This window comes from Chiloscyllium plagiosum, unplaced genomic scaffold (genome assembly GCF_037043375.1).
Source record: "Chiloscyllium plagiosum isolate Xiang-an unplaced genomic scaffold, Cpla_swu_hap1 HiC_scaffold_31, whole genome shotgun sequence".
Taxonomy (NCBI): domain Eukaryota; kingdom Metazoa; phylum Chordata; class Chondrichthyes; order Orectolobiformes; family Hemiscylliidae; genus Chiloscyllium; species Chiloscyllium plagiosum.
The window spans coordinates 29122053-29134956 of record NW_028270169.1 but is presented as its reverse complement, the minus strand read 5'-3'; the positions used below and the strand labels follow the sequence as shown (position 1 = coordinate 29134956).

The 12904-nt window shown below is 40.6% G+C and overlaps 1 protein-coding gene across 6 annotated transcripts in view; it reads left to right on the top strand.

Annotated features, from left to right (window-relative positions):
• Nucleotides 1–12904, top strand: part of rilp (Rab interacting lysosomal protein) — a 40308-nt gene that overhangs the window by 15553 nt on the left and 11851 nt on the right. For all 6 annotated transcript variants that reach the window (XM_043718509.2, XM_043718511.2, XM_087977380.1 and 3 more), the window contains 6 exons: nt 287–410; nt 2869–2990; nt 8290–8484; nt 8753–8919; nt 9232–9354; nt 12785–12874. In XM_043718509.2, the coding sequence (XP_043574444.2) occupies nt 287–410; nt 2869–2990; nt 8290–8484; nt 8753–8919; nt 9232–9354; nt 12785–12874 (821 nt within the window). The remainder of the gene's footprint in view (nt 1–286; nt 411–2868; nt 2991–8289; nt 8485–8752; nt 8920–9231; nt 9355–12784; nt 12875–12904) is intronic.

The window sequence follows — 12904 nt, the reverse complement described above, 5'->3', positions numbered from 1 at the left end:
CACCTACTTTCCTTAAGATGGCAGGTTGCCTTCTTTTTCTTGAACTATTGCAGTCCCTGTGATTCCTGTAATGTTGGGGAGGGATGATGCATAGGTGTGTTCCTAAATCGTGAGTGAGTAGCCTAGAGTTCAAGGTGGTCTCTTCCATGCCCCAAACATCTTGTATTTAGGATTAGCTTCAGTTTCTAGTGCCAGAATTAAGTTAGAGCTCTAACCTACTGTCTCAAACTGTGTATTGTAAACTGTATTATGAAATGCAGTACACTTCATCCCTGCTCTGTTTCAGGATCTGGATCATAAAACAAGCACGTGGCATAAACCAATCCAGGAACTACAGAAACAGATTTCCCAACTGACAGATGAAAACCAGCGTCTTGTTAACCAGTTGGTTGAGATTCAGTCTCAGGAAGGTAAATCAAATCTCTGGTTACACGGACTCCTGCATCTGCATCCTATAGCAAGCAGACTGACTTTGTAAAAGATATTGAGTATGTAAAATTTGACTCCTTAACTTTGCAGAAGCCTGAGGCCTTCGAAATAGCATGTGCATTGCTTCCATGGAATTCACTGTAGCCTTTACTTTCATGCCTGCTCCTCCATAACACTTCGTACCTTGTATCAACTAAAAACAATAGCTATTCGGGGAAGATGAGGTGTCATGATAACTTCACTGGATTGTGTGGAGATGCCAGTGTTGGACTGGGGTGGAAAAATGTTTAAAAATCGCACAACACCAGGTTATAGTCCAACAGCTTTATTTGGAAGTACGAGTTTTTGGAGCACTGCTCCTTCCTTCGTCAGGCTGCTACCTGATGAAGCAGCAGCACTGCAAAAGCTTGTACTTTCAAATAAACCTGTTGGACTGTAACCTGGTGTTGTGATTTTTGTTTTAAAACTTTCACTAGACCAGCAATCCTGAAGCCCAGGGTAGTGCTCTAGTCAGTCAGCTTGAAATTCCAGCAACTTTAATGTAATTAATAAATCAGGATTGTAATATTAACCTGTTAATGATTTTTGAGACAGTTATTATTTAATTCATCAGTGTCCTTAGGAACATTGCCATCCATACTTAATCTGGAGTCCTGCTTTCCAGACTAACCATCTAGCTGACTCTTAAGTATCTTCTGAAATGGTCTTGGAAACCACTTGAGGACCATTGAGAACAGGCAGCAGATGTTGGCTCTGAATGAATGGTTGTTTTTAATGGCCCATTGAGACCTGCTTTTAGCTCCTTAGTTAAAATCTATATTGTCTGACCAGATCTTCAAGTAGTTTAAAACATTTTATTGTCCTGAAGAGGCGGCTTCTTGGCCATACTTAGAATGTAACTATTCTAAATCTGGTGGCTCATCCCATTCACGCCAGCAATAACGTTTTTTTTAAACTGCCATTTTCAGGTTGTTTCCATAATACTGGAGAAACTCAGGTCAACTAGTCTCTCTGGAGAGAGAAAGCAAAATTTTACTGTGTGCTTGCTTAGTTTTTATTTGATAAATGATGGTTGAGGTTTGGCGGGTAATCTACTCCAGCCCCATAAAGCAATTGCTGCAGCATGAGATTGATGTGTTTTCTTTTGGTGAACTGCTTTTCATTTTGGATTAGATTATTTAGTGTGGAAACAGGCCCTTTGGCCCAACAAGTCCACACCGACCTGCCAAAGCACAACCCACCCACACCCATTTCCCTATATTTACTCCTTCGCCTAACACTAGGGGCAATTGAGCATAGCCAATTTACCTAACCTGCACATTTTTGGACTGTGGGAGTAAACCGGAAGAAACCCATGCCGACATCGGGAGAATGTGCAAACTCCACACAGTCAGTCGCCTTAGGTGGGAGTTGAACCTGGGTCTCTGGCGCTCTGAAACAGCAGTGCTAACCACTGTGCCATGAGAGAGTGTGTGTAGTATGAGCCTGCGTGAGAGAAATACCAATTGCACGTGTAAGAAAAAGAATGTGTGTTAGAGAGTGAGTGTGTGAAAGTGAGAATATGAGATGGTGAATGGGAGTCTGTGGGGGTGTGTGCCAAAGTGTAGAAGCGACAGAGTTCAGGGACCCTATATATTTAGTGGATCTGAACACTTTGATTTTTTGGCATGTTGCTGCATTGATCAGAATTCATCATAACAGCATTTAGGTTTAAATATTTAGGGTTTTTTTGGTCCACTCCCAATGTAGCACTTATTTCCCCCATGGGCAAAAAAGTAAAATCCACCTTATCAGATTTCTGCAGAAGTACTGCCAGTACTGTTGTCATTGTTGTTTTTCTGTGTCAGGAAGTGTCCTTGAGCCAGAAAAGAATTCTTGCCTCCCCCTCATCCTGTTCTATCTTCCTTGTCTTAATCATGTTGTCTAGCAAGTGCCAGAAATCAGCCAAAAGAGTCTGATTACGAATGACTGGAACTCAACTCAAATCTGGGAGACCGGAGCTTAAGTTGTAACATTGTAGTTACAATGTCCCTGATAACACATTCCTCAGGCTGTTGTATTGTGTCAACTGTTTTTGCACAGTAAAGGACTGATAGACAAAAGCGAGACAGTTAAATTTGAGCTTGATACTGGCAGAGCGCTTTGCACTGGTGATATAATTAAAGCTGAATTTAACAACTGAAGGAAGAACTTTGTTCAGAGCATGGCTTGCCTTCATGTGAAGGGAGTTGAGGCAAATTCAAAACTTGTTAATTGAGTAATATGGTTATAATATCTATCACCGAAATACATTAATGTACCCTTCCATGGCTTGAGTAGGATTGCATCTTGTGCATTTTAAAGATTTGAACTACTCTTACAAACCCTGCAGGAGACTATATATTTAGAAATGCCTCTGTAATCCAAGGACCGATGTGTTGACAGCCTTTCTTTTATTAGACAGCCTTTCAAAGAAGGAACGGGAAGTAATGTTAAAATTAAAAGAAGTGGTTGATCAACAACGAGATGAAATTCGAGCCAAAGGCCATGAGATCTATTGCAAGAATGAAGATGTCGATGCAGTAAGTAAGAAACCTTGCTGCTTTGGGTTGGTTTTTACTTTAGTTTCTTTAGTTTAGTGAAGAATTGTAAAATAGAAGCTGCATTTAACAATAAGGGAATCTTTTTGTAAAGAAAACAAAGTCCAATTGTCTATCCACCTCCTGCTGGAAGCTACTTTTAAAAAAAAATCTTGGATCATCCAATTACAAGATTTTGTGCACAGTTCTGAATCATTTATCATCTTTTTAAAACTGTGCATCACTTTGTTTTTAACATTTGTTGCTTTAGCACAAATAAAAAAAAAAAATCACTTGTATAGGAGTATTCTGTTTAATGTAGAAAACCAGTAAACCGAAATAAAATGGATGCCAAGCCAATTAAGAAAGAACAATTGAAAGTTAGAGGTGGTTTTAAGATTTTTGACACTGGTAAGAGCAGTTAAGTATATGGAAAAATAATTCCAGAATGATTTAAGACAGCAGAAGGCATAACTACTGATGTATGCCCTACATCTTGAATTTATATTCTTCTTTTTCTGTCAGTTGACAAAAGGTTTCTGAGCTGTGGGTATGAAGACACTTTTGTTCATAGCCCTTATTACCTTTGTGGTGAGTGCTGTGGGATGTAAAGGATTCTATTCTTAAAGGTAGTTGCTTCTGTCCTCACTTAGACACCACTTATGGTGTGCAACTAATGAAATACAATTTGATGTTATGCTCCATTGTCTGTGTCTTTTTGTTTGATTTGAAATGGTTTGGGTTAATTAAATACAAACTAGCCTTGTGCTTTTAAAACCATTTGAACTCCAAATGTTGCTAAATTATGAGTGACAGATAATTAGCTTAGAATTCTAAACTGATTAGTTCATTTACATTGTAAATAGATAAGGTGAAATGATCAACTTATGCAACTTGAGCCAATGATCCCTTCTAGAATACTATACAATGTGTTTTTTTAAAACAAAAACTCCATTTGCATAACAACCTTTTTTTTACTTCAGGTAATTGGAAAGGCTTCAGACATGGCGTCTGATTTTTACAATTGTGTTCCTGATGAGCTAATGTAGAATATAGCGCTTTCTTGGGAAGGCAATAGCCTGGTGGTATTATCACTGGACTGTTAATCCAGAGACCCAACTAATGTTCTAGGAATCCAGGTTCGAATTGTGCCACAACAGATGGTAGAATTTGAATTCAATAAAAATCTGGAATTAAGAGTCAATGGCGCTTTCTTGTAACAAACACAAAATGCTGGTTAAACAAATTTTGATGTTTTGGATCTGGTATGACTGCTCAATTAGACTCGAGTCATTCTTGACATTTTAACTGTTCTTCTCTCTGCACAGATGCTGCCAGATCTGCAAGTTTCTCCAGCATTTTGATTTTAGATTTCTTGCATTCACAGTATTTTGCTTTGATTCGAGCATTTTCTTACATCTGTTCAGGAACACTTCAGAACCAATTTTTTCAGTTCTGTTCAGTTTCCTGACTGTAGCAATAATTTCCACAATTTAGTAGAAAGCTTTACTGGACTTCATGTTTCTCCCTCCCCAAAATACTTGAGTCATAAGGGTTAATGACACACTCAATAATTGAGGTCTTGAGGATGTTATGTCACCAAGATTTTGAGCAAACTATAATTTTTAAACTACCAATCTGGCCAAAAATAGCAAGTTGACAGAAAGCCACAGCTATAATATATTTCTGGGGAAGATTATACTGTCACTGCATGAGGTCACTGAGAATCACATTGTTAAAAATCACACAACAGCATGTTATTGTCCAACAGGTTTATTTGAAAGTACTAGCTTTTCGAAGAGGCAGTGCTTCCAAATAAACCTATTGGACTATAACCTGCTGTTTCCCTTGAGGTGGGCACTGCAGTGCTTTATTTTCCCCCTTCAGCACTATTTTGATTTAATCCTTACCCTTCCCTTCACTTTGACCATGCAGCATTGCCCTTTGAGAAGGGCATTGCTTGTCACTGGCTACTTTTTGTTTCCTTTCTTCCTGGTGGTTGGAATTGAATAAAGATTTGTACACCTGTTGTCTTTCACTGTGTCCTACACATGTGCACACACAACATGGGTGCTGGGGAAAATATAAGCACTACTGCACTTCAGTGGTATTGTGGGAGTAAGGGGGAAATATCACAGCCATAGAAAGAGGAAAAAGATAACCTGGTGTTGTCTGATTTTTAACTTTATCCACCCCAGTCCAACACCGGCACCTCCAAATCATGAGAATCACCTTGGCATTGTGTGTGTGTTCCCACTTGAAGATTACTGCATCTTTACACCTACAATCTTTGTTCCAGTATAATTTGGATTTGCTGCTCAAAGGACCACCTGGATTTGGTAACAGCCACGTGATAGTAGCAAATGATGGAAAATCATGGCCAGTTTCCACACTTATAATAAAACTTTAGTGTGTCCTTAGTTCCAAGACATTTCACTTTTTAAATTGATTTATGCAGTAACTAATACAGCTGGCTGCTAAAACTTTCTTTGTAACCAATTTACTCTTAATATCATATCAAAATAAAGATTCTGTGAGGGACTGAAAGTGACTGTAACAATCGCGGTGCCTGTGAAGTAAGTGAGACATTGTGACATGATGTGCTTTTAGAGTTCATTATTGAAACAATGACACAAGATGCTAAATCTAGAACCTGCACTCTATACTTTACCAAACAAATTTTAGTACTTCCCATCATACACTTTGTGCTGTTAGATGTTTGGCATTCCTCTCTGGTTAACCAGTAAATCAAATTTACACTATCTAATCTCAAACTTCTATCACAAAGATTTTCTTCATACAGTGAGTTCCACAATGTCAGAACACTTTCAAACACTACTTTTTCTCACTCAACATCTTTGACTGAGTAGTCATTGTTGCAATGCCGAGGAAATGCAGCAGTCAATGATCAGATCATCTGATTTACGAGCTGTTAATTTCGTGGGCAAAAAATTGGACCGGACAAAGGGGGAGAATGCTCTTAAAAAGCAATACTGTTTTTATTCATTAACCTAATTGGCTTGAGTTTAACATCCTTGCTGAAATAATAATTATTTATAATATCAGGGGATCTGAGTTTGTGCTGCCTCAAAGGAAAGTTTCTCCAGAATCAGCCAGATAAAGTCAGAGACGTACAGCATGGAAACAGACCCTTCAGTCCAACCCGTCCATGCCGACCAGATATCCCAACCCAATCTAGTCCCACCTGCCAGCACCTGGCCCATATCCCTCCAAACCCTTCCTATTCATATACCCATCCAAATGCCTTTTAAATGTTGCAATTGTACCAGCCTCCTCCACTTCCTCTGGCAGCTCATTCCATACCCATACTATCCTCTGAGTGAAAAAGTTGTACCATAGGTCTCTCTTTTTTTTTTAAATACCTTTCCCCTCTCACCCTAAACCTATGCCCTCTTAGTTCTGGACTCCCGACTCCCTGACCCCAGGGGAAAGACTCTGTCTATTTATCCTATCCATGCCCCTCATAATTTTGTAAACCTCTATAATGCCACCCCTCCATTTCCAATGCAGGGTTCATTTGTTGGGGCTGGAGCTGTACACTTTAATATATTAATGATTTGGACGAAGGGGCATTCTGGTGAAGTTCGCTGATGGTATAAAGTTAGGCGGACAGGCAGATAGTACTGAGGAGGTGGGGAGGCTGTAGACAGATCTAGTCCAAGATATGGCTGATGAAATTCGATGTGAGCAAATGCGAGGTCTTGCACTTTAGAAAATAGTCCGTGCCTGTGTTCTTTTTTCAAAATGGCGAGAAAATTCATAAAGCCAAAGTACAAAGGGATCGAAGAATGCTAGTACAGGATTCTCTTAAAGGTTGACTTGCAGGTTGAGTCAGTGGTTAAGAAAGCAAGTGTAATGTTGTAATTTATCTCGAGGGTTGGAATATAAAAGCAGTGATGTGCTACTGAGATTTTGTAAAGCTCTGGTTATGGTTTCGCTTTAGAATACTGTGTCCAGTTTTGGGTCCCACGCCTCAGGAAGGACATACTGGCACTGGAGTATGTCCAGCAGAGATTCACACGGATGATCCCAAGAATGGTAGGCCGAACATACAATGAATGGCTGAGGATTCTGGGATTGTATTTATTAGAAGATTGAGGGGAGATCAAATAGAAACTTACAAAACACTTCATAGCTTAGAAAGGGTGGACACTGGGAAATTGTTTCCATCAAGCGAGAATACTAGGACCCGTGGGCTTAGCCTTAGCATTAGAGGGGGTCAAGTTAAAACTGAAATGAGGAGACATTTCTTCAGCCAGAGTGTGCTTGGCCTCTGGAATTCATTGCTACAGAGTGCAGTGGAGGCTGGGATGCTAAATGTCTCCAAGGCAGAGATTGATTAAATTCTTTATCTTGCAACGAATGAAGGGATATGGGGAGAGTGTGCATAAGTGACATTGAAATGCCCATCAGCCATGATTTGAATGGGGGTGTGGACACGATGCGCCGAATGGCCTTCTTCCACTCCTCTTTCTTATGGTCAATCCCAACTTTTTAATGTTGGTGCTTTTAAACCCAAGTACTGGCATGTTTGACACAGATGTCTTAATCTGTTCACTGACCCTTGGGATTCTGTCCTTAGACCTTCTGACCTAGAGATAGGGATACAACCACTGTCATAAGAGCCCCAGCTGCAATGCTAAAGTGCATTTGGGTGTATAGCATTAGGAATTCAAAAAAAAAGGTGGGAGGGAACAAATCAAATCATCCTGCTCTGCTGGGAAAGTGTCCACATATGGATGTCAGATGGAGACCAAGACTCTGGTTGCATTTTGAATGGAAGGGTAAGTGACTTGGTTTGAAGATATATTTTGCAGGAGATATGGCAAATGTAGACTTGTTATCTATGTGTTCTACTGCTTGTTTTTACTTTGTTTAATAACTCTGGGAAAGTGTGTGAATAGCTGACTTTTATTTTCAGCAGGACTGATCAAAAGTTATTTGTGTTTTTGAAGTTGGAGTATTAGGGCGAGGTGCCAGTATAACTATCTGTCATGGAAATGTGGCAGATAAAGTTACCAAACCCCAAAGTTGTTAGGGACTCTTACGGAATTAAAGCATAATCTTTCTGGCACACCCACAAATGGGGCCAGGAGAAAATTTCAAAAGGACATTAAAAGAAAAATCTTCCCTTTTTTGTTTGGATTTGAATGCTGTAAGTGGTTTTTTTCCAAGTTTTGGAAGCAAGGCTATTTGACTCAGTGTGGCAGTTTAGACTGGCAGTTGTAGACAGAAAGGAAGTCTGTCTGATTTGATCTAACAATAGATTATTTTATTCTAGCTTCAACAGCAGCTGGATCGCGTTCTGAAGGTGAACGATGATTTGCGGCATAAAATAAATGTCGTCCAAACCCAGTTGAGAAATGTGTTGGAGAAGAAGGCAGAATTAGAAGTCACAGTGCAGCAAAAGGAGAAAGAAATAAACCGACTGCAGCTCAACCTGACTGAAGTTCAGGCAGAAAACACTGGCGAAAAGGTATTTTAATCTCCTGGTAATTGCACTCTCCTCTTTATCAGTCAGAATATCTGGGTTCATGCTTCCGCTTCAAAGACTGGTGTAAAATATCTCCTCAAAATGTCACATCATAGGTCAGTGGAGAAAATGCTGTAGTCTTCAAGTACTGAAAGTGAATACCCCATCTGAAATGAAAAATTAAACTTGTTCTCTTTTGGTTTGTTGTAGCTAGATTGCTGTGCAGATATTGAGAATGTGTCTTTATTCTCTTATCTCTTCTCTTTAAAAGTTCACAGATGTATCAACAATCAACATGGCTGATAAAATCATCATTGATGTGAATGATCCAAACCGGCCTTATTTCACAAAACAAGAAATGCGACAGATTCTGCATGAGCGCAATGAACTAAAGGCAAACTTGTTCCTGGTGCAGGAGGAACTAGCTTACTATCAGAGGTCTGTGTGCACTGGGTAATGTGGGGAAAAGCTCAGGGATATGTTTGGGGATTTGTCCCATACTAGGGTGTATTAGTGCACATAGCCATTGATCTCTATGTCCTGCCCCAGCAGCTCTTAGCTCCCAAAGATGGATTGCAGAGTCATTCCACCTGTACAATTTGATGGGCTGCAACCATAAGTCCCTAATTGTGTAAGGCTTAATGCAAATGCATTTTTAGCTTTGTATACTTGTTTGAGATGCAGAACAATTAAAATGAAGCTTCAGCTTTTGACTCTTGTCAGTGACTTAGATCTGTTTTGGTGTTGCAGAGAGATACTCAATGATGAGAAGTGTCCGGCAATTTTCATGGAAGCAATCAAGAGTGCAATTAAAAAGCAGAGGAAAAAGGTGAAGGCCAAAATGTTGGGAATACAAGAAAACATGTGTAGCAGGTGAGTGCTTTCTTTTGAAAAGGCCATCTGAAGAGACACATCTGACATTGCACTTCATTCTGCCTCCACTTTTTCATTTCAAAATCTGATCTTGTTTTTACACTTGCCTCACCTTTTTTTTTAATGCAAGTTTTTTTGTTTTCTCTTCACAGTAGTGATAGCCTTGGTCTCTTCCTTCTCTCTCTGCCCTCTATCCAGCAGTGATGTTTTTCTTCAGCTACTGTAGGGATGGTGATGGCTGAAAATGCTACTTTGGTCATTTGGTTAGATTGGGAAACAATGATGTCCTCTCCCACACACATCACTCCACAACCCATTCACAAGAGTCTGTTCTTTTTTTTTTTGTAGGAATGGTTAATTTTCAATTTACTCTTTCAAAAAAAAAAGTTCTTTTTGGCCTCTTGAGCCATGCACTGCTGCTGACACTCTTAAATGCAGAGAGCTGAAGACTCTGTTCCCTATCTGGTGACTTGATTTTTGTCATGAGACACTTGCTGACACTTAAACATTGATAAGCATTAGGTGTAGGCCATTCAGCCCCCTCTAGCACATATACTTTATGGTCAGGCCACATTAACTATTTGCTGCCAGGTTAGTTTGCCACCTTGCTGTCATTTGCTTTAATCCACAGCTGCTTCAGGAGGACAGCCTGGGGAGCATTCAGAGCTGGCCAAAGGTCTGCCAGCACCATACTAATTATTCGAAGGAGGCACAACGAACTCTTAAAATAAAGTTTTTTTTTACTTGGTCTAAACTATGTACCTCAGCTACATCTTGAGTTTTTTTTTCCCCATCATTCTAGTGGCTAGACGAGCATTGATTGCCTGTCAATCATTGCTCTGGGTCTAGCGTCCCTTGGAGGCCAGGCAAGGATGTCAGTTCCTGACATCTGCAACAGATTCAAGGTCACCCTTAGATTTTCAACTCCAGAATTCAAATTCCACCATCTGCCATGGCAGGATTCGAATCTCGGTCCCAGGACAATTACCTGGGTCTCTGGGTTAACATTCCAGTGATAATATCACTAGACAATCGTCTATACTTGAGTTCTATTTTCTGCACATTAAAGAAGTTTGAATTGAATTCATTGTTGACTTTGTTGGTAGCTATCTCCTAAATGGCCCCCAGTTTTGGATTAACTAGGAGAAAGTGAGGACTCCGATGCTGGAGACTAGAGTTGAAAAATGTGGTGCTGGAAAAACACAGCAGGCCAGGCAGCATCCGAGGAGCAGGAAAATCGACATTTCGGCCATAAGCCCTTCTTCAGGAATGAGGCTGGTGTGCCAAGCGGGCTGAGATAAAGGGTAGGGGGAAGGGAATTTGGGAGAGGGGTGCTGAGAATACAATAGGTAGGTGAGGGTGATAGGCCAGGGAGGGGGTGGGGGCGGAGAGGTCAGGAAGACGATTGCAGGTCAAGAGGGTGGTGCTGAATCTGGGGGATTGGGACTGAGAAGGTGAGGTGGGGGGGGGCTGGAGGGAGGGAGGGAGAGGGGAAATGAGGAAGCTGGAGAAATCTACATTCATCCCGTGTGGTTGAATGGGACACATGCACCAACCAACCCAACCGCCCCGTGGCTGAACACTTTAACTCCCCCTCCCACTCTGCCAAGGACATGCAGGTCCTTGGCCTCCTCTATCGCCAGACCTTGACCATGTGACGCCTGGAGGAAGAGCGCCTCATCTTCCACCTAGGAACCCTCCAACCATACGGGACGAGGCGTGACCCTAAGAAAGTTTATAAATGAGGGGCATGGATAAGGTAAATAGGCAAGGTCTTTTCCCTGGAATTGGGGAGTCCAGAATTAGAGGGCATAGGTTTAGAGTGAAAGGCGAAAGATCTAAAATGGACCTAAGGGGCAACTTTTTCACGCAGAGGGTGGTACGTGTATGGAATGAGCTGCCAGAGGAGATGGTGGAGGCTGGTACGAATTACAGCATTTAAAACTCATTTGGATGAGTATATGAATAGGAAAGAATGAGATGGATATGGTCCAGGTGCTGGCAAATGGGACTCGATTACGCTAGGATTTCTGGTTGGCATAGATGAGTTGGACTGAAGGGTCTGTTTCTGTGCTATACATCTGACTCCGTGCAGCCTAATAAAGGGCAGTAGGGGACTAGTGAATTTTGAGAAGATTTGTAGCTCAGGTTGAGGTAGGGGACTGTGAAGAGTGTGGAACACAATGGCTAAGTTTCTGTTTTCAGGTATAATTAACTGGATCAAGTGCAAATAACGCTCAATGGTGGCAGTTTTGAATTTTTTTTTTTTGCTTCGATTTCTGCTCAACTTTAATTTGTATTCCTGCAGCTTAGATTCCATATTTAGACAGCATTTTGGAATAGTTTTAAAATCAGTTCTGTATTTAATGTTTTTTTTTTGTTTGTATTTGAATGGCAACCTAGTGCGCTCTGATTTAGTCCATCTCCAGTTGTATCAATTGTTTGGAATATATGTGAGATTGCCTACTTTAGTAGTAAAGGGTACTGCAATGGATGATGAGCCACGATCACATTTGAAGGGCCAAATGGCCTACTCCTGTTATATTGTATGCCTATATGTGAGCAGCCTGACTTTAAATGAAATTGAAAATAATAATTTATTGGTTGCACTGTAGGGTTAGATAAAATATAAAAGATTTGAATGATATTTAAGCTGTGCCTCTTGCTGTTCTTCTGGAATACCATTGAATAAGAAAGAAATTTAAGAACTTGTGGCTGTTTATATGGACCAAGCCTGTATTCACTGTCCATCTGCTAAGTGCCCTTGAGAAAGTGGCAGTGAGTTGCCTCCTTGATACTGTCCTGCAGCAGTTTGTTAGGACAGGAATTGCAGGACCTTGACTGGCAACGAAGGAGTAGTGATGGTTTTTGCAAAGTTGTTTTGAACAGTGTATGATTGGGAAGGGAATCAGCAGCTCGGTGTTCCCGTGCATCTTTCCTCTAGATATAGGAGGTCATGGGTTTAAAAGATTCCTGGCAAAGAAGATGGCGAGTTGCTGCAATGGATCTTGTAGATGTTTCACATTATTTTCAATATGCAGTGGTACTGGAGGGATTGAATGTTCTTAAGGTGGTGAATAGATTCATTCAGTCAATTGTGGTGTTGGGGGTAGGGGTGTGCTCAGTTTCTGAACTTCTGGTGTTACATTTTCAAATTGCACTTGATTTCAGGAGAAATTTGCCTTCTTGGGGATGGGGCTGAGAGGAAAAGGTGATTTAGTTGAAATTGTCCAATATATCGACCATTCAGTGCAGCAACTACATTCATAACCAAGGTTAAATGTTGTCAATTTCTGCACAGGCCATAATTAAAGTTGATTACTGGAATGTCAACAATTTTCACATGTTGAGGAATTCAGGCTATAAGAGCAGTTGATTGCCATTCACTATGTCTTTATTTATATTAAAAAAAACTCCTGTTTCTACACAGTGATGAGGATGACCAAGAAGCTCTTGCCATTCCCTGCTTCTCACCAGATGAAGTGGATGCCAAGCCACCAGAGTCAAAAATCAAATCCATGTGAGTTTTCAATCCATTCAGTCTTTTAGA